Here is a 20,888-nt window from a genome sequence, read left to right on the forward strand (position 1 = left end):
CCGACACTGGCGCTTTTTTATTTTTTGTTATCTCTTTGGTTGTTATGATATGGTATGTGGACCGAGGGCTTTGGTCAGAAAGCCAGAAAGCCAGAAATTTGTAGTAAACCGAATTTGCGCTCTTGTATTACTTATTTGGTCCATTATTTGTGCGCTGCTTGGCTTTCGCTTTTATTTGACTTTGGCCTTTTGTGCGACGCTTTTTGTGGCCCAAAACGAACCCTGCACTTGATAATGAAATATATAAACGTGGCTTCCGCTGCGAGAGTGGGTAAAAATCCGTGGGCATACGGCTTATAACACACACAGGACACAGGACATAGGGCGCAGGACTTCAGGAGAACAAGGGCAGCAACAGGGGATAGGACTTTATAGGGTTCGGAGTGCGAGAACTGAACAGAGAAACTCGCTGCGAGAAATCATAAATTAATCCGATTTAAGCAGCTCAGTAGCTTATTTTTATGCCAACCAACTCGGAACCAGCAGTTCTTGTTGTTCTGTTGCTCGATGAAAGCGGTGGGAGATTTACTCCTGGCCATGTCATGTGTTGCATCTTGATGAGTTGCGGCACGGCAGCATTTAAAGGAGACCAATTTGTTTGGCACTGGCTCAGGAGCCAGGAAGCTGACATGATTGGATGCTGACGATGACTAAGATGATGATTCGTTGTCAAGGTAGAAGGGCCCTCGACTGCCACTGCTCAGTTGGGCAGAGTGGCGGAGTAGCGGAGTGACGGAGTTCATTCGAGTTCGTCGGGGCTTAGTTCCGCTGCACAGCTTGTGTCCTGGCAGCCAAGGAGCTCAGCTCAGCTCGGCACGGCGAAAAATAGCCTAGAAACGTTTCATCAGCATTCATTCATTCATTCATGGCATCTAAGTAACGTTTATTTGGGATATTATAAGCTTCCTCAAAATATCATGAATGTGCAGAGAAAGCCGTTCCACTGGACATTGGTTGGGCTTTCGCTTGTGTTTATATTGAGATACATATATCTCTATAAATAATGCCTACTGAACTATATAAATATAACTATATTCCTGTATATTCCATAGTAGATGGCTTGATGTTTCTTGCTGTGTGGCTCATTACGAGCACGGTTTTTACGCAAAATCCTGCGGAGGAGGATGCGGCTTAAGTGCGCCATTCCAAATTCAATTGGGCTTGAAGTGTTCGAAAGGCAAAAGGCATCCAGCCAGGAGATGTCGCACCGCCGCGAGGCGGCTCAACTCATCTTGGCTTGGACTGGTTGGATTTATGGACGGAAAAGTGCGGAGAGTGGCCAACAAATGATTGAGATTTAGTTGGCTTTGTTTCTCGTAGTGCAATCCATCAAGATTTCCATTTCAAATTGCGTTATGCATGCTGACTGATTTTCGCATAAATTCCAAACAAATTTGCTTAGTCCATTTTTACAGCCATTAAATGCCAGTTGCACTGTTGCACGTTTGGCTGCAGCAAACATTGTTTTAAGTGGCTGCGTTGATAATTGACAGAAGTGCTCGAGTTTAGCCCATTTAAATTAATCGAAACAGCTCAATTCCGTGATAATCCGCACTGGCTGTATGGTGTTTTATTTATTTTCTGTTTTAAATAGCTCAGTGCAGCTCGACGAAGAGAGAAGCCGCATAGCATTGACACAAATCCACAGCTGTTTAAATAGAAATTGCGCATTTAGCGCTGGCCACGCCCACACCCACACCCACCCACACGTACCGCCCACTCGAAGCCAAAAACAAACAGATAAAAAGAGCGCACAGAATTCGTGTTATTTTCGAACGAACAACAATATTTACAAATTCTTTCGGGGGGACTTTGCTTCAACTATCAAGCAGCAAATCAATAATTCCAAATTCCGAATTATTAGGGCATTGTATTGGCCCCAATAAAGAAGGCAATTCTTTTTATGGTGAGAGCATTCTGTAGGAATTCAACTGATGTTTAGCTGCCGATTAGACTCGCACACAAACAAAGGCTCTTATCACATTGAGTTTGAGTCACAAACAAAGTCGTCAGCTCGGTCTTGCTGCATGATTCATAACTTGATTCATGTGGAAGTCTCAGTAATATCTTTTCCACTTGATTAACTAAAATATTAGCTCGTGTTTTACTTTATCAAGAGTATTGCTGTTATTGTCCGCGATAATATCGTTAAACGGAGCGAGCAACAATTAGATTAGATAGAACTACAGTTCCTGCAAAGTATATGGTGTGTGCTTTGTCCATTAGCTTTTGGCCAAAAGGGGAACTGCATCCATTAAAATGCCATTAATTAATTACAGCCTTACAGTTTCGTATCGCACTGCACATCAATATGAAACTAGGCATATTCATTTATTCCTTCGACATTTTCGCGCCGCAAGCGCTCATAAAGTTGTCAAAATGATTTAGCAAATTTTGTTGTTGCGTGTCGCCACAAATGTAAAATGTTTCGAGATCTGTTATGAATGTTTAACAAATTTTTAGTTTGGTCCCTGTCCGTGTGAGCACAGTGCGTCTGTGTGGGTTTATATGCGGTAGTGTGTGTGTGGATAGTTGTATATATGCTGGCATTAATATGGCGAGGGGAAAATTGTTGAAAATTGGGAAAAATACGAGTTTTATTTGTTTTGGGTAACGTGCGCAAAAATCGCACGGAAACGCCACCACAAAAAGTGAAACTTATATCAACGGATTTATTTTTAACATGAAAAAAAGAACCAGCAAGCACTTAAACACATAAATAAATTAACTGCCCAACTAATATTCGCTTCTCGCGTTTGTTGCCAGCGTAAATTTAATTTCATTTTTCGGAGAGTGTTTCCGAACACGCAAATTCCATTTGTCAATCGCCCGATAAGCGAATTGTTTCTGATTTTCCCACATGTTTGCTCGCCGGCCAGTTGGGAAATGTATGTTTATATATATATATACTTCGTAGAGGGGCAAGAATCCCCTGACTTACCTTTTGCACCAGCAGGGGCTGGGCGAAGTCCGTGCCCCCCTGAAGGCGGAATCCCCAGGGCTGGGCATCGAAACGTGACAATTTCACTTGCAGCAGCTGTGGTTGGGCCATCTTCTTTTAGCGCTGACTGTAACGAAACGAGAAGTAATAATCATGAGAACATGGCGTATACTTGATATCACGTAGCCGACTAATTAATGAAATCAAAACCCCGACGCACACGAAACCAACGAAAAACAACGCAGACAGACGAGTGCGGATTGCTCCTTTTAGGCCACTAATAAAGACATTATTCAGGCATGTCCAGGCTAATCCTGCCAACAGTCAGACGTCCCTTCACATACATACCCTCTCCGGATCCTCCCCGCCTGCTGGCCTGCGAATCATGGAACCCTAGAGCAGCCCTGCCCCACTTTTGGGCCACCCACAACCAACCGGTTGCCAGATGCAGCTGCATGCGGAAAAGCTGCTGCGTCGTTTTGTGTGCCAAACTGAACCAACATATTCGGCTGACTGAATGCAGCAGGCAGCCAGGAAAGTGGTTGAGGGGCAGGATCGAACTGGGCGATATCCTGGGGACTTAGGGTCACAGAACAGGAGCAAGGAAACGAAATGTATAGGCAATTTCAGCTGTTTTAGATTCCTTCACTATATGGTTATCAAACTTACATCTAACATCGAAGGGTAAACTAGTTTATACTTTGTGGAATATCACAACAAATGTTCAATGTGCCCTATTGCTTCTGACCAATTATCGAACCATTCTATCACATCCCATTTGCCTGCCATTTCTGCAGGGTGCTGGGACATAAAACGAGTTAAACTTTGTTAGATATCGCCTTTTTTGCACACACAGAAACTCACACCCCGGAAAGGGGACTCAGTGTAGCACCAGGACTTCGAAGGACCCGCTGCATCCCCCGTCCTGGCCACAGTGAGTGCTGTAAGTAAGCGCACCCCAAACGGCAGATGGAGCCGTGTTGTAAGTGTGGCTTACACGGCTTCCCATCTTTCTGTGCGTCCGTACTCAACTGCACCACTATCACACTCTCCCCCCATGCAGGACATGGACTGCCGCACTTTTTTCCCGTCATAGCTATGTAATTTGTACGTGCGTCACAGGAGGGGGTGGGAAAAGGGGTCAGGAAAAGTGGGCGGGACATGGGAGACTGTTGATTTAGTTTGCTGCATAACAATTTTGCTGAGTGTTGTGTTTTTTATTAGCAAAGACACATTTGCCCCGTGTTCGTTTGGTCTCTTTCACTCCGCAACTGCCCTCTCTCTCTCGCTGCCTTTCTCTTCGCACCGAAGACACTCAAAGTGGAAGTAACTACATTAAGCTATTAAAACGACAGCAGCTGCCGGTGGGTAGGGGAATTCCAAGGGGGGAGGGGAAGGGGAAGGGGATGGGATATCCGCACACATATGGAAAAGAGACATTTTAGCACACACAGCAGTTTAATTAACGTTAAGTGCGGGTGGTAATGGCTCCATCTCGGGTCCAGGTTGCAGGATTCAGGCTTCCGGCTCGAATTGCCGCCAAGAAGCGTAAGGGGGCCAAGAGCACAGGCCGTAACACGTTGACGGCATTTGCATGTAAATACTTTGTACGCCATGAAGTTGGGCCATTAGACGCCCCGGCAAACCAACTGCACATGCACGGGAATAATTTAATTAAAATATTAAACAAATGCGGAGTGGAGTGGAGTAGAGTGAAGTGGATCGGTGCGCAGGCGGCCAACTCTTCCACGGATTCAAAGTGCCAGACTGAAAGAGGCCAAAAGCGCAACAACACGAGAACGCAAACACCGACGCTTTCCGCCAGTTCAAATAGGGCATAGGAAACGGGGGAAACCTGGTGGTAGTTCCGGTACCGAAAGGCGCCGTTTGGAGTCCTGGCTAATTACTGGCTCAAATGCTCTTGCCACAAGGATGCCATGCGGCTGACAAAACGTCATCGACAATTTGGCTGGCACACTGCAAGATTAAATTGCCGAATATCGTGCAGTTGTCCTCCCATTTTAGTACTTGAATTTTCAAATGGTGTGGAATACATTAAAACTTATACTTTTTCTTTGATACAAGAATCCCTAAACGCACTTTCACATTCCTATTTAAACAACTTACTTGTTTGATAGCAAACAATTTTTACTTGCCCGGCTTGCTGATAGTAATATCAATTTTACTTTCCCTACCATACATACCTACTTTCCCTACCTTGACAAACTCCCATTTCGGACCTATCAAACCCGTTTCTGCGTCGTGAAGAGAAGCTTCCAACAAATGGCGAAATTTGTGTGGCCCAGGATTAGGGTGCTCCCTTTTCTTGAAACCCTTTCCGTCTTCATCCTGCCAGGGGGCGGGGGGGACCTGACCCACTTTTCAGTCTTTAGGTCGGCCTTGGGCAAACTGCGGCACAAACTTTCCATATGCAAGCAATTTGTAAACAAATTATTTGATCCTCAAACAGGCAAGTTGCTCCAGCAACTTATCAACTTGACGCCACACAAACAACAACGAGCGCCAACAAATCCAAACTTGGTCAACCATGTATCATTAACAAAGTTGTCCAGTTGGCAATCCCATTGCAGCTTTATGACTAATAACCAAATGCCACTGGATGGGTGCGTTTTCAGAGGGGGCGCGACGGGGCGGGGAGGAAGGAAAAGCCGTGGGGACACGTAGCGATGTAGTGCGCTTCCGGGTACAGTGAAACATCGGTATTGAGAGCAGAGCAGGCACTAAACCAGTGTCAAAAAACGAGTTATCGCTAATAACTTTTACACACACAATTGGCAAATTACAATTTATTTATGGGCCGCTGATGGCGCCCCTTGTGAACCCCTCGAAATGCAGTTTGCATTTGATTCGGGGTGAGAGCAACAAATCAATTTGCATGCGGTAATTCCAAAGATTTATTGCCAACATTTTGCGTTGAGGGCGTGGTGTTTGGCTTGCTGGGCATGCAAAAACTGTAAAATATCCCGAATTTAAAAAAAGTTCTTGTGCGTGGAACTGTAAGCCGATTTCCTGTCGCAGAAAGAGCCGCATAATGGGAATCACGGCCAGCTCATGAGTTGCCATTACCCATTACCCATCACCCATTGGCAGACAGAAAGTGAGCAGGAATCAAATTGATTTCAGAGCACACACAGCATCATTAGCAGTTGGCCCCCGCCATAAAAGCCAGAATAATAACAGAGAGTTGAGTAGAAAGCAGACGACGGCGAAAAAACGGCGAAACCGAAGCCAAACTGGAACCATCAGCAGTCAAAGTCGATGGTGATGCTGATGATGATGATGATGCTCATGATGATGGTAATGGTGATGATGGCCATGGTGGTGATCATGACGATGCTGCTGCTGCCTGCCACAGATGATGTCATGGTGGCTATGGTGGGCATAGTACGGAAAAAAACGAAGCGGAATGGGGGAGAAGGGGTTTTGGGGTCGACAATTCGATTTGGCCGTTTCGCACGCTGCTTTAAACTACACTGCGCGAAAGTATCCGCAGTGAAGAGCAAGATGGTAAAAGTTCACTAAACCTGCTGCTCAACCTAATAGGTTCATTATATTCTATTTGAATTTAAACAATGCTTTTCATAGAAACAGAAATTCGTTGTTACTACACAAATAATGAAATTGAATTATTTTTCTTAAATGTTCGTATATTTATACAACTCTCTTTAATTTCCTACAGCACCAATCGAAATGGGAATCGCTTTTGAAACATAGATTGCAGTAGTCTGTTTATTCTGGAATATCTGTTTATCAAACGGAACAGCTTCAATCTGTAATGAGCCAACTAATTACGTGCGGCAGACTCTAAACAAATCGGGAATCAGACAAACATTGTGCATTTGGTTAGCTGGCCATTTCAACACATTAATAAACTGCATAAGGGAACAGCTCATTAAAAGCCACTCGAGTGAGGCAGCAACAGCTTTTCCATTTCCCATATCCCTTATCCCATTTTCCATTTTCCACATCCCATTTCCCATTTGACTGCCGGCTGTCAAGTGGTCGAGGCCCAAGAAAACTACTTCAAAGATCTTGCTGCTGCTGCTCCTGCTGCTGCTGTTGATGTGCTGGCTCTTTGGGCCAAACAAAAGTGAAGCCGGAGCGACATATTCACCCACTAACTGGCAGAAGTTGGTTGAAATTAGGAGTGGAAAAACGCAGTCACCAGACCCATCTGTCGGGGAATAACAAGCCATGCAAATGCCATGCCTCCACATCCCTCCCTTCTTCTCCTCTAGCCCTGTATCCCCATGTCCCCATATCCACATATCTACATATCCACATCCACATATCCATATGTGTGGCAAAGTGTTTGGCAGCTCCTCCGGGGAATTGAAACGGAGGGCAGCGCCAAGTAGTGAACGCGTTGATTTCGCATTTATGCAAATTTCACGTACACTTCAAACTGCTCAACGTTTTTTCATCTTTATTTTTTTCTTTTCGTGGCTCCCCCGCTCTCTAACTCTTCAAGTTCTTCTTTTTTGGCTTTTTTTTCGTTGCTGTAGTTGTTTGGCTTTTTCCACAGACGCGCTTTTGTTGGCCGGGCCGAAACTAAACTTTGCTGAGTGAAACTGAAGTTGCCGTTGGGGAAATGCGCGGGGGGCTCTGTGAATGGGTGCGGGGAAACTGGCGAGTCGTAGAAATTCTGCCTGGGGCCGAGTGATTTCTGAATACCTTTCAGACAGCCCTCAGCTCGGGTGTATCGGATTAGCCGAGGAGTGACCCAGCTGGGAATCAATCATTAATTGGATAGTTCCTCAGCTATTGGGCCAAGTTGTGGGAACGCAAATATGTGTTTAATACAAAAGCTTGTATGCTTGATATACAAAATTTGTATGTATTTAATATACTTGTATCTTTGCTATGGTTTCTATAAAAACTATTTCTATATAAGCTTTTAGGAAACATTGTTCTAAAAATAAATATCCATTTTGATTTTCTACATTTAAATCTAAAATCTATTGATTTGCGAAACATGCAAATGGACATACATACAGCAACTATACATTATATTTTATATAAAAAGAGGAGTGTTGTCAAGAGAATGCAGTAAAGGGATGTTCATCAGTTACACTAGTATTATATTGTAGTGCAAGTTGTTTATTAAAAGTAGCGTTTGTACGTTGCGCTACAGGGTATCCCCACTGTCGCTTGGGCATTCACTTGAGGGGTGCCTGCACTGATGCAATGTGACGTGACGTGACGTCATGTGTGCGCTCGTGCTTGCGGCTAACAGGACATGTTTTCCTCCCGCCTGGAAGCAGCGCACCACCCCCCGCTCCCCGACCCCCCCGGGAAAAGCGCGCCCCGCGATCCCCCGCTGATGATGACGACGCTGTTGCTCTTCAGTCTGTCTAATGCAATGCGCGTGCTAAATGGGCGTAACTCAACGGCTCGACGACTCGACTTTTTTCTCTTTTCAAGTTTTCCCTTCGTATTTTGTATTTTTTGTTATATTTTTTCGCGGCGCTTATCAAGCGCTGAAAGCTAAAAAAGTTTTTCACTCACAATCACACTCACACCAGCACACGTCTGCAACTGTCAGTGCATCAAAACACTTGAGTATTTTGAAAAAAAAGAAAATGTGTGGTAGGAAATAAAAAAAATGAGGAAAAACAACAGCAGGAGGGAAAAAGTTTTTCGCTTTGTGCTGCGTGTGTGCTTGTATGATATTTTTAATATTTTTGCACTAGGCGCAATGGCAAAACAAGAACCGAGGGAAAAGCTGACAAAAGTGACACTTTGCATGCATTCTTGCCGCTTCTTTTGTGATTATTTTCCTCGCTTTTCAAGTGCGAGAGAAAAAGAGAGTGATGTGCAAGTGACATTGAATGTGGCAATTTTCCGCCGGCCATGGAAAACTCAACTCTCCCGCTCAGATACAGATGCAGATACAGATACAGATGCAGATAAAAATAAAGATACAGGTACACAGATGCGATTGCAGTCGCATTTTTTAGGTGCCAAAAAGTTCAATACCACAATGGAATCCCCAACGTTAATAAACCAAATACTCTTATTCCATTATATAAATCGAATATTTATGGTTACATATGTGCGTATTAATTCAGAGCAATTTTTATCGACATTTTTTCTCAATTGGCAATTTCCAATATTTGTCCGTAGTTGCATAAATTTACACAAATAAAATATGTAAATTCTGCAGATACAAACACATGGCATACCCTGGCAAATGGGGGAGCTTATGCGGCAATTTGATTGCTTGGATACGGGATTTATAATTGTGCGATGCACCAATTGCTGTGCACAAAATTGATTAATATTTCCCGAATGCTTTCTATGAGAAACGTGAGATGCCATGCGAATGCAAATTTTAATCAGAGATATTATAGTTCGATGGCCGTTGCAGTCAGTCAAAAATGCAATTTCCATGCGTTCACCTATTTTCGGAGGATTTTCGAGTAAATCAACATAGACAAATGAAATATTTGACAGGTAAATATTTATTAAACTGTGTGTCAAAAACTGGCGTTTAAAGCTGAAGCCGAATAGCCACATGCAGATATTCAGGAACATATCTGAAAGATACATATACTCCAGCTTTTAGATCTGGTTTTTATTCGTCTCGATATCGATAAGTAAACGGATTTAAAGTGGGGATTGTTAAGGGCAATGGCCAATAAATGCCAGCATTAATAATGCAAAATATCACATTATTCGCCAGCGCAAAATGTAATTAAATATAATAGAAACAATCAAAAAACCAAATCCCATAAATTAAACTCCCAGCTTTGGCGATTGAACAAACAGCAACAAAAAAATGCATCTGCTGGGAAAAAAGTAGTGAAAATAATGCAATTTTAAATCTGTCACTGGAATAGTTAATGCCATATTAGTTGTTTTGAGCTAATAAAGCGTAATTATCAACGCATTTATTTAATTAGCCGCACAAAGTGCGCAGAACAAAGCCCTCAATCAGCCGCCCATCTCCCTCTTCAATTTGTCTACAAATTGTGTGTGGCATATATAATGACAATTTAATGGGCTTGTCAGTCGGCTGCTGTTTGTGCGGTAATTTAATTTAATCCCTGCCCAAAAGTCGAGCCATTGATTTTAGAATTAAAAAGCTAGAAGGAGGCAAACAGCTCAAGTAGCTCAATTTTAAAACACACTCTCTTCGTAGGCATCTACATATATGTATATGTCAATTTGTATATTCTATCCAATCGAGCGAACGCATTATGCAGTCAATAAGATTATCGGACTGAAAACTGCAGAAACAGACGGACTGCGAATGGATTTGCCATTTGATTTAACATTAATGAACAAAATGAAATTAATTGAAAACTATTTTCATTTTGTCTCTTTGTTTTTCCTTTTTTTGTTTGTTTTTTTGTTGTTTGTAATTACCTCTTGTGCATAATTGGTAGGCTTTAATGGGTTAACAAAATGCGATTAAGCGAAATGCAATTGCGAAATGCAAATTGCAATTGCGACACAAAGGACGGGCGGCCATAATTCTCCATCAAAAAATGGGGACTCCAGGAGGAGACACACTTGTTGCTGCCCCGCCCCCTTTGAACGGCCTGCCCTGTGACAGTTTACAAAGTGCTGCAATTAGGGCTGACAAAGTGCCCGGCTCCTGGGCTCCTCTACATCTCTACTCCTCTACTCCTCCTCGATTCCTGGATGCTGGGAGAACATTGTGCGAACACCCGAATGAATTTGTTAAGACCTCTGCCGCCTCGGCTGGCAAACGAGCAAGTATCTGTTGGATATGAATTAATCAAAGACTAAATAAAATGCTTAGCATCTGCATTTCACCCCGTTTCAACAAACAATTTGTCAGCCTTCGTAATGGACAGAGGCAAGTGTCGCAGGCGGATTCTTCTTTTAAAAATACATCAGAAATGTACGCGTATATAATTTTTGTTTGGCCGAGGAAACTATTTCGGTGACGGACGCACACGGCCGCTTTTTTCTCATTTTTGGGGTAATTGGAGCTGCATTTTGGTCAGCAGGGGTTAAGGCAAAGTAATTCTCATTGAGATGCCGCCCTACCTTTCGCTTTCGCCGTTGCCAATCACATATATTTGATATTTTTTGATATTTGTGACTTTGGCATTGACGTCCGTCTGCAAGGGGCTGTCGATCGAAATAGACTTGGCGCAGAAATGCCCCTCGAGTGAATTTCGTTGGTGGGCGGAAGGCCAGCGTTTTGAACTATTTTTCCAAGGAAAACTCGATAGGAATGTCTTATTTTACGTATTTAAAATCACCAATCGAGCGTTTAAACGCTACCAAATGTCGGGCAATTAATTCTCGATCTCGATCCCGGTCCCGGTCCCGAAAAAGAGATGCACGTAAATGCTGTTGTGATTTATGAGCGCGCGCCGCACGAGATTTTATAATTTGTTCAGCGCAACGTGCATGGCCAAAATAAATATTTTCCCTTCGTTAAATTCATAAACAAAACTCCGGAATGGATTGGGATGCTATGCGGGTTTCCCCAACAACTGAACCCTATCCCAAAGTGCCGACTCAATCGCAATCTCTCGATGGGTTTCTGTGGCTTTTGCCGCGGCGATGAAACCAAAAATTGTTTGCCAGTCACGTTTGTGGTGCAGAAAGAGCAGTGGCCACAGTGGTACCCATTACCCATTTAGCGCAAAAACAAAAAAAAAATGGTAAAGGGGTAAAGGGGGTTTCAGACAATTCGAGTTGAGTTGAGTTGAGTTGAGTCTGCACTTCTTCGTCGAAGATTTCGCGTCTGTGGGCGTTTATTTTCAACGCACTGCGGTTATGTAATTGCGAGGCGTCGGATACGTGATTACTTTTAGTCAAATTGCCGCTCGAATATTGTGTAATTTCGCTCGACTCCGCTCCATTCCTCCTCCACTTGCGATTTCATATCTGTGCGAAAGTGTGCCATCGGAGTTGTTGGCCAGGCGAAAGTGATCAACTCGTTGGCAGAAGTTAAGGTCAGGGTTGCAGCACCTCACAGGTGCTTCTCAAGTGGGAGCAATTGTATCAATAGTCATTGTGTCAATAAGTACAGGTACTAACATTTAGATTACACCAATCAATATTGCTAAGTCGAATAATAATACTCTACTTCAGCATGAGAATGTATTGTTGATATAAAAATAGTTACATCTTCGCAGTGAAATATCAGAAATATTAGGAAGTCAACGTTTCTAATTGGTATCTAAACTCACATAATATCATATGCCATATTTCTTAAAGCCAACTTCTACTATTAAAATAGTTATGGAACTGTTTAAAAGCACTTTATTAAGCCGTATAGCATATGAGATTCAAGATCAGAAGGTCAAAAGCGGTCATAGCACAGTCTACTTCCCCCAACCTTTCCCAGGGATGAACCTCCCATTAAGGTCGGTTAAAATATTCTTAAATCATTATCATCGCTCTGGTTTCGCGTTGTTTCGCCAGCTTTTGCGCTGTGAATGACATACGAACCCCGAAGAATCAACAAAGATACGAGAGAAGTAGAAGTGCTTGTCTCAGCAAAAGGAAAGAGAATGCAATCTACCATGACAGTTCACGAAGGTTAAATTCTTGAGAAATGATTTGGTGGCACAGAGTACAGACCGCAGAGAACTGCAACCAGCCAACGAGAGCGAACTAATTAAAATATACGCAAAGCTGTTTGAAATTTGTAGAGCATGTCTCCCCTTGTCCCCTTCTGCCCCTTTCCCCCATTGCACAGTCCCCCGATTGTTGCAATATGTGCACGAATCCGATTCGGAGTCAAGTGAAGCCAAGCCATGAAATATTGTCACGCACCCAGGAACGGAATAGGAATAGGATGTGAACGAGAAGTGCCTTTCTAATGAGCTCAGCTACATTTCCGCGACGGCCTTAATTTACGATCCCCAGTCGAAGAAGAAGTTGCTAGTATTATACAGCAGTGAGAGAAATTTTAGTTAAAATGTTTGCTAATACTGTTTGCTAAAGGAACCATACTTATACATTTTTATAATATTAACTTGATCCCAAACTATATTATATAGATTTTTTATTCCTGGCTAGAACAGTCAGTTCTATGTTTTCAGTGTGCTTCCATGTGCACCCATCCTTTGGGCAATTAATTCCGCCCTGGATTGATAAACCCCAGTGTAAACAAAGACACTTCATTCAAGTGGCAATGGCCATTAGCTCATTCAAGTTTATAGAACCACTATCTTATCTCGCATTGATTCACGTATGTATGTATGTATGTTGTGAGACGTTGTAAGTTGGATTCGGCAGAAGTGGCGATTGCTTTACGGCTATTATTGGTGAGGTGACCAAACATTAGTTTAATCGCAAGATAACAAGGTGGGTGATTAATCGATTTCATCTTTTTGTGGGGGTTCAATGAACCACCGCGGCCAAAGAAACCCGCCAGATAATCGGGCACAAGAACAGGGCGAGCAACAAGAAGTTTTGGTCATGGCTAAATTACATCACAGGCAGCCTGCTGGTGGCCTGGCGGGAATTGGAAATGGCAAATGGAAATGGAAATGGAGAGCAACCACTGCGTATACGTGATGTCAGAGATAGCGAGAGCGAGCGAGAGATGTGGAGGCAGGCAGAGAGAAAAGGAGAGAGAGTGACTGCTGAAAACGGCCGAAAATAGATCATCCAAAGAGGAAATCCGAAGAGCAGAAACCACGAAAATCGCAACAGAAAATTGCCAAGATAACGAAAGACACTTTTCGAGGAGACGACCTAGAGAGCTGGTCTGGCTTCATTAATATGCGATGCCCAATGCTGCCGCCGATATGTAGACTATACTCGTATATCGCTCAAAACGTTTTGAAAATGTCTCAGAAACCGTGGCGCCAAAACGCGGCAATTCGAGCATGCGAAGGAGGCGCAGGGGGTGGTGACCGCCACATCCGCAGCACTTTCGCAATTTGTGTATCTGTGCATCTGTATCTGGCAGATATTGTATCTGGCGGATGGCTGCTGGCGAACTGCCGCTGGCGCTGACTGACTGACTGAGCGAGAGTATTCGGAAACAAATCCAATCCGCGCAGCCATTTCGAGGAGCTAAAAATAAACTCACCTTGAAAAGTTTCTAAAAATTTTCTCGCTTTTTGACTATATAATTTTATTCAATTTCAACGAGCCGAAGATCTACGACGTATCTGTATCTCTGTATCTTAGTATCTCTGTATCTGTACCTCTGGCCAACAAATGTGATATATGCGTCAAACGAAATTCCCTGGATCGGCGTGCCAAGAAAATTATTTACCAACCGAATATATTCGTGCTGAGTCTTCGGTTTCGTAAGGGATTTTACTTGTTGTTAACCTTCACAAAATGCACACAAGTCACTGTTTAGCGGAGGAATGTGGATGGAGAAGGGGAAGGGAGGGGGGCTGTCTCTGTTATTGATTCTGATTCATCAGCGATCCTGGCGAATCGATTGCGGCAGGCTATTGTATAACCAGCTGATTTCCACCCAACGAATGCCTGATTTCACATGCGACCTGGTACTGACCGATTTATTCCGATCGGGTGGCTTTCTGCTGGGACTCGATGCGGTATCGGTTACGGTTTCGATTTGATTTGATTTTTTCTGATTTGGACTTGAATCGGTTTCGTATATTCGAGGCGTTTGTGGTGCACTGCCAGTTCAGTTCTTGGGCGACGTTAACTAAGCGACGATTTTCTCTCAACTAAAGCAAAAACCGAAACCGAAAATTTTTATGTGCATTTTGTGCCGTTTTCGAATACAAAAATCTTTTCAACCACATCGCTGGCGTCGCAGTCGCCGTCGCCGTCGCTGCCAGCGTCGCTGCTTTTGGGCCGTGCGAGAGGCAGTGGCAGTGGCAGTCTGGCTATATAGCATCTATATAGACATTGTCGGTTCTCAATTCCCAACCGATTCGACGGCAGAGCTACACGGCAAAGCAAAGCTACAAACGCCAGACGACGACGGCTGCTAATGTCTGTCTGGCTTTTGTGGCCCACTGTTTTTGTTGTTCCTGGTGCGGTTTATACTTTTTGTTATTTGGCTAATTGTTTGTATTTTGTGTTCATTCCCAAGCTTTTAACGGCACTGCCAGCGAAATGCCCATGTGCAATCAGTCCGTTTCGGGGCTGTAACTCATGCTAATCCTATAATTGCATCTAGTTAAATGGGATAAACCATTTATAAAAGGGCCCAAATACTGTTTTTTATGTGCCTTAAAAAAATATCATTTATATTGGAGATAATAATGACTTATTATATTTATCACTATGCTTATGAAACGCACATTTGGCACGTCTCTTTGAAGTGGAAAGCAAGTGCAGGTGCTTTCGGCTGCCGCTATTCAGTTGCTGCCGCTGAACTATTTCCCGTGATCTGTTTTCCTCAAAACCACAACAAAGTGTGCATCTGAATGGGAACAACAAACCCGAATAGTCTGCGGAATGTGGGTCACAAAAGATCCTGAGTGCGTGAATCAGCGGTGGTGTCTCCATTAGAGCTATGATCCATCCGATCCATTATCCATTTCCCAATAAACAATTAATCATGCCGTCGAGGTCACACATCTTCCATACCACTTGCCCCTTTTTTAAAGATCTCAGGCCTAAAAACATACTCGCGCTAAATCGAAATTTTCATAAATTGAATTTCCAGTGCATGAAAAGTGAGCCATAAAACATTAATATGTTAAAATGTGGCCATAGCGCAACGCTTACAAAAATACAAAAATAAACGCAAATAGGTTTTTGCCAGCGCTGATGTGCTCAATCAAGCAGCGAAATGAAACGAAACGAATTGAATCGAATCAAGGCAAACAATCCACCAAAAAAAAGGCGCAGGAAAACATGGCTGACTATGTAGATAAATATGTATAATATAATATAATATTTGGATGTTTTATACAGCGCGTATTTGTGACTACATCGCGGCATAAAAAGCTCAGGCGGGTTAAACAAGAACAGCAAACAAGTAAACAAACAATAATAAACCAGCCCGCCGCCACCTAACTGTGTCGAAAAAACAATTTTGGCTTTTTAATTAAATCATGTTGAGTGGCAAAAATAATAATAAAGAATCTAGAGCTCTGCGCATTTCAATCAAAATCACTAAAAAACAAAACAGAAAAAAGAAAACACTGTTCTTGCGGTTTTTTATTACGCATTTCGGTCAGCCGATTAAGATACGGAATACCGAGATACGGGCGTAATTAAGTTTAAAGACTGCATCTCGGCGATCTTTCGTGCTTTTAATGACGGTGACAACGGTTAGTTACACAATAACTTGCGGTTAACACTTTTGCTTTTTATATCAATGCGGTTAATTGCCTAAATCTGTCTTTGATATTCGGGGATGCTGAGTCAACGGTCAGTTTTTGGAGTTTTTGGAGCCATGAATCACACAATTGAGCCCTGTGGCTCGAAACCGGCTCTTCTCGGACGTTTCATTTTTTTCTTTTGAAAACTTTTTGGCAGGAGGCCAGCACAAACAACAAACAACAAACCACAAACAACAAATCGGCAAGAAACTGGCCAAGACACTTACACTTCACTCGCACTTGTTGGATTCGCAGGCGGATTCGCAACGTTCTCTCTGCGAAAATGAAAAGCGATTGGGGACCGTGACCGGGAGAGTTGTTTTCTGGATCTTTTGAGCACTTGAGTGGGTACGTTTGAGTTCCTCGACACTTCTTGGTTGGTTTTATATCTTTCGTTCCGGGTTTTGTATCTTTCTGCTGTTGCTGTTCTGCGAGACAACCGCGCGCGATCGTTGCGTTCGAGCGAATGAGGGCTGGGATCGGGATCTCGACGACGACGGGTTGTTTGGAGTCGCACTGTAAGACGAGCGACTCACACAGATACTCCCGCTCACCCACACACGGACCCGCACGCGGCGCTCTCACTCGCTCTCTCCGCCGCTCAATCAACAGGTAAGTGTTTAGCCAAAAGGTGCGCAATGTATCGGTTTCTGTATCGGCCAGTGTATCTGTACCTGTATCTGTATCTGTGCATGTGTGACACTCGTGTGCGGCACTTGCTGATAAGATAAGGCCGAAAAAGCCGAATAGAGCAAACGCAAATATAAACAAACACCGGGCGCAACCATAAGCCACGAACTTCGCAGCCAGTGATGGTGGCATTCGAGCCATAAATTCACTTTACTGGCCTGGATCAATAATTTGAGCAAGCTAATTTGCAGCAAATAGCGCGGCTTTTGGCGAACTGCAGTTCTATATTTAGGTTGCATGCCACATCGCACCGAAACTGGTTCCTCCAGTTTCCTGATAATCTGGGTGACGGCTACACAACCCAAAACAACAGCGGCCCCAACACAACACCCTGATTCTGGACACGGGCACAAAGTCTGATTTTCCTTTTTAGCGCCAAACAAATATCAAAACAGTCGACCACGCTGCACTTTTCGTACACCCTCTTTAGTTGCTACTTGCGTTGCACTGAATGAGGGAACTTAATCACTCATCAGGACTTATTCATAAAAAAAGTCTATTTATGTCTATATTGATATACTCGTATATATTTTACAATTTTCAAAATCGAAAAATCGGAACTTTCTTTCCAAATCGCAAAAACCCTTTGTGAGGGCAACAATTCAGCAAATGCAGTTCCTCCCAAAAAACAACAAAAAAGAACCGCAAAAAGAGAAAGAAAGACATGAAAAAAGCGATCAAACTGCGCAGTTGGCCGAAACCGGTTGCCGCCTTGCAGATCGCCTGCTTCTTGCCCTTTGCAGTGATATTGTTGACCAAGAGCGAGAAGCGGGCCAACAAAACCCCGTCGTCTCCCTGCAACTGGAGGTGAAAAGAACAAACAGAAACCAAAAGTGCTAGCCCATGACTTTGGCTAATGCACGCGAGAGCGTCAGTAAATCATTTGCCAGCTATTTTGTTTGATCAGTCCACGGACCGGACTTCTGGCCCAAAGACAGACTGGCCAACAGAACTTGGCCAGAGGAAGCGACATCGCGCAGTCACTCTGAAAATGTCACGCATGCGCTGTCGGCATGCGCGTAATTGCATTGAGGATGTGCGGCGGCCAGGAGGATGTGCCAACTGTATAATCTAGGGGGGACGCACTTGGGTTTACAATTTAATGAGCGCTTAAATAAAGAAATTGCCTGGGAATAGCCCGCAAAAGACATTCAATTGTGTGTTCTTTTGTTAAGGATAGTAGTACGTGGGCCTTGAGTGCCAAATTATATTAGCATGTCCACAGATCTTCTCTATTATTTATCGATATTTTGTAATCTGAAAGCAAATATTTCAATTTATTGTGTTTCGCAATCTTTAACAATGCTTATTTTTGCCTAAGTTTAAGTTTGCTTGTAGTTTAAACTCTGGGTTGGACACCTGGCGTTGACTTGCGGAACCGTCTTAGCTTACATACATTTTACACAAAAACAGCGCCACCTATGCGGCCACCGCAATAAGCTACCACATTTGTTTTCTTACTCCGTTTGACATCCCGCATTTGCGGGATAGTTACTATTGGTAATAAGCGGAAAACGACATCACTTCTTATACGCGACTGGTGTATAACTGAGTCAACGCCTCATTGTTTATTTTATTATATGTACTTCTGACCGATACTTACTGCAGCTCTTATCAGCTTACTCTTAAAATGAAAAATAAATGAATCAATTTAATGGCAATTTTTACGCATAAACTTGGACTTGCGTGGAAGTGGGAAACCCAATGTTATCGACTCTAATAATTCTCTAAAATTTTGTTGCCATCAAATTATTTATTAATTTCACAAGGTTCTATTTTGCATTAAATGAAATGTTAGAAATGATTTACTGTATTTATGAAATGATGTTTTATTTTTATTCACTGATTTTTAATGCTTAAAAGTATTTAATTATTATAAACTGTATCCATTATCCAATCCGAATAGCTTGGTACATTTGTATACACCACTATGCTGTTCTTAACATAGCTCGTTATGCCAATAAGATAGTACCTATTACCATCGCCGATATTTTTAAGTGTACCTATCATTGAGCCTGGGACTGCCAAGTTAAGATAACTAGACTTCTCGACACAAAATTGGTTACTTTTCAGTGGCATTCCAATTCTTCTGGCGCATTCGATGTGTTTGATGGGGTTCAAATCAACATTCCTGACGCCCTTAAATTCATTCGTGGTCTTATTCACAAGGGCAGTTAGCATCCTTGGAAATTTGGTACTTGAGACAATGCAGATCGGCTTTACAAGATCTAAATTAAAAGGCTTGTAAGATCGACAAAGCGTTTAAAATTGAATATGTGTTACCTGAGTTTGGCACATCATGAGCCAATTTAAGCAAGGCAATATTGTTATCCATTGATAAATACGTGAAATGGGGGTGAGTATGGATCGATTCCACGTCGAGGCTTTTGAGATATTTGGTTTCCACTTTTCTGTATGCAAAAAAATGTATAAATAGTTAACGTGCTAGAACAGGAATGTTGTAATAAAAAGTGTAATACTTACATTTCTAAAGGATTGTTAGGCAAATCTTTGGCCACCGTCAAGACAAATCCTTTGATAATAAAGACAATTTAAAAAGGATATAACGTATTCGACAAAAAATTTACTTACTATTTGTGATCAGCACGCCAGAGATATTATTCTGAGACAGAGATACCTCCCATAGGCGAACGAGGACATCTTCAGCCCAGTCGCTCTTGCACTCTTCGTACAAAACCCGATCCCCTCTAGTTTCGAAATCCCTCACAGTATTGTATATCCAGTCCTTGTAGGCCACTACATCTGTATAGACACTACTTGGGCTGCACAACTCGCTGCCGTAGCTCACCATTCCAACCTGAATGGTTATGTTTTTTCCGCCGTAAGTGAAATCGGCCATCAATGGACTGCCCAAGTTAGCCCCGCAGGAACTTCTATCATTATTGCCAGTGCAGAATTGTCCTTCGTTTACTGGCAACTTCTGGCCATTTCGATAGCACTCATAAGATTTCTTCTGGGATAGATGATTTGTGGTCTGCATCAGTTGACCGGATGACTTTGCTCCTTGCTGTTGCCATCCAAAGGCTGTGAGTCTTGCAAAAGGTGCTGACCTTACCACATCATCAAATATTATACAGATCGGTCGGATGTGCGCTGCAGGTGAATATATATATAGAGTAATATATGCTAAGATGAATAGTTCATAACACAAAGAATAGCATTCTTCCAATGATTTAACTGTCAACATTGTTTTTTCTTACCGTTATACGTCACTTCTTCATGAAGTCTCAACAGAGCTATATCGTTTGCGCCATTGTTGGGATGGAAATTGGGATGTTGAATAGCGAATGCCACGCCATGCTGTTCAATTGCATGGAAGCGTTGGCTGTAAGTCCCCAAAAGCACATATCTTTGGAAAAGATACAGATGAATCTGTGTAGCTAGCACTGGAGTTCTACTTACAGTTGGCTATCTTTCAGTATGCAACTTGCGGCCGTAAGGACGAACACTAAAATTAGTAAATGTTGGTAATAACTCAGATTTTTCCTAAGTAATATGTAATTGCTAACTTACGTTTGTGAACAATGGTTCCGTCGCAGATAAATTGGTTATTATTGTATATGCTTGCCATCCAGCGCATAGCGTTAGTTGCACCATGATTGATATTGAGATTATTTGAAACTTTGGTATCGTGGCACTTTTTATCCAGTAGTTGGGCTAAACCCTGACAGAGCACCAACGCGATCAGAGCTAAAGAAAGCACTTGAGACTGAGACATTGTTCTCCAAGAAATACTCCTATAAGACTGACTCAAGAGGGCTTTAAATTTTTAAATAAATGCGAAACTGGCAAAGTGCCTTATCAGCGCAGCACAGCTACTCAATCTCGAAAACTTTATGAATGTATGTATGTATGTATGATATTTATGACTTTTATTCGGAAACCCCAGAGATAAAACAGGGGAAACAAATAGTCTCTCGACTATCATATACCCGTTACTCCGCTAGTGGGAG

At 42.7% G+C, this 20,888-nt stretch overlaps 2 protein-coding genes across 22 annotated transcripts in view; both read right to left on the reverse strand.

The window, feature by feature from the left end:
* LOC122615285 (PDZ and LIM domain protein Zasp) overlaps positions 1–16,679 on the reverse strand; it is a 55,534-nt gene extending 38,855 nt beyond the window's left edge. For 7 of the 21 annotated variants that reach the window (XM_043790306.1, XM_043790303.1, XM_043790301.1 and 4 more), the window contains exons 1-2: positions 14,436–14,623; positions 2,942–3,068 (exon numbers count right to left, since the gene is read on the reverse strand). In XM_043790306.1, coding sequence (XP_043646241.1) covers positions 2,942–3,052 — 111 coding nt within the window. In that variant the 5' untranslated portion in view covers positions 3,053–3,068; positions 14,436–14,623. Of the gene's footprint in view, positions 1–2,941; positions 3,069–14,435; positions 14,626–16,451 lie in introns of those variants that run through there. The other 14 variants (XM_043790293.1, XM_043790290.1, XM_043790294.1 and 11 more) reach the window with 4 other exon arrangements.
* A 2,101-nt stretch (positions 16,680–18,780) lies between these two features.
* Positions 18,781–20,653, reverse strand: LOC122615290 (chymotrypsin-like protease CTRL-1). Its single transcript, XM_043790316.1, has 7 exons — positions 20,449–20,653; positions 20,338–20,383; positions 20,136–20,284; positions 19,507–20,028; positions 19,399–19,447; positions 19,198–19,325; positions 18,781–19,142 (listed from the first exon to the last, which is right to left on the reverse strand). Exons 1-7 carry the CDS (start codon positions 20,651–20,653, stop codon positions 18,781–18,783), a joined length of 1,461 nt encoding a protein of 486 aa, XP_043646251.1.
* Positions 20,654–20,888: the final 235 nt, after the last annotated feature.

Source organism: Drosophila teissieri, chromosome 2R (assembly GCF_016746235.2).
Source record: "Drosophila teissieri strain GT53w chromosome 2R, Prin_Dtei_1.1, whole genome shotgun sequence".
Lineage (NCBI taxonomy): Eukaryota > Metazoa > Arthropoda > Insecta > Diptera > Drosophilidae > Drosophila > Drosophila teissieri.

Excerpts from the sequence above, each read along its gene's own strand:
- LOC122615290 (XM_043790316.1), bottom strand. The coding sequence starts at position 20,653 with ATGTCTCAGTCTCAAGTGCTTTCTTTAGCTCTGATCGCGTTGGTGCTC. Across the intron at positions 20,029-20,135 it reads TGAAGAAGTGACGTATAACG|CGCACATCCGACCGATCTGT; the intron begins GTAAGAAAAAAC and ends ATTCACCTGCAG. Across the intron at positions 19,448-19,506 it reads TGGCGTGCTGATCACAAATA|GATTTGTCTTGACGGTGGCC; the intron begins GTAAGTAAATTT and ends TTATTATCAAAG.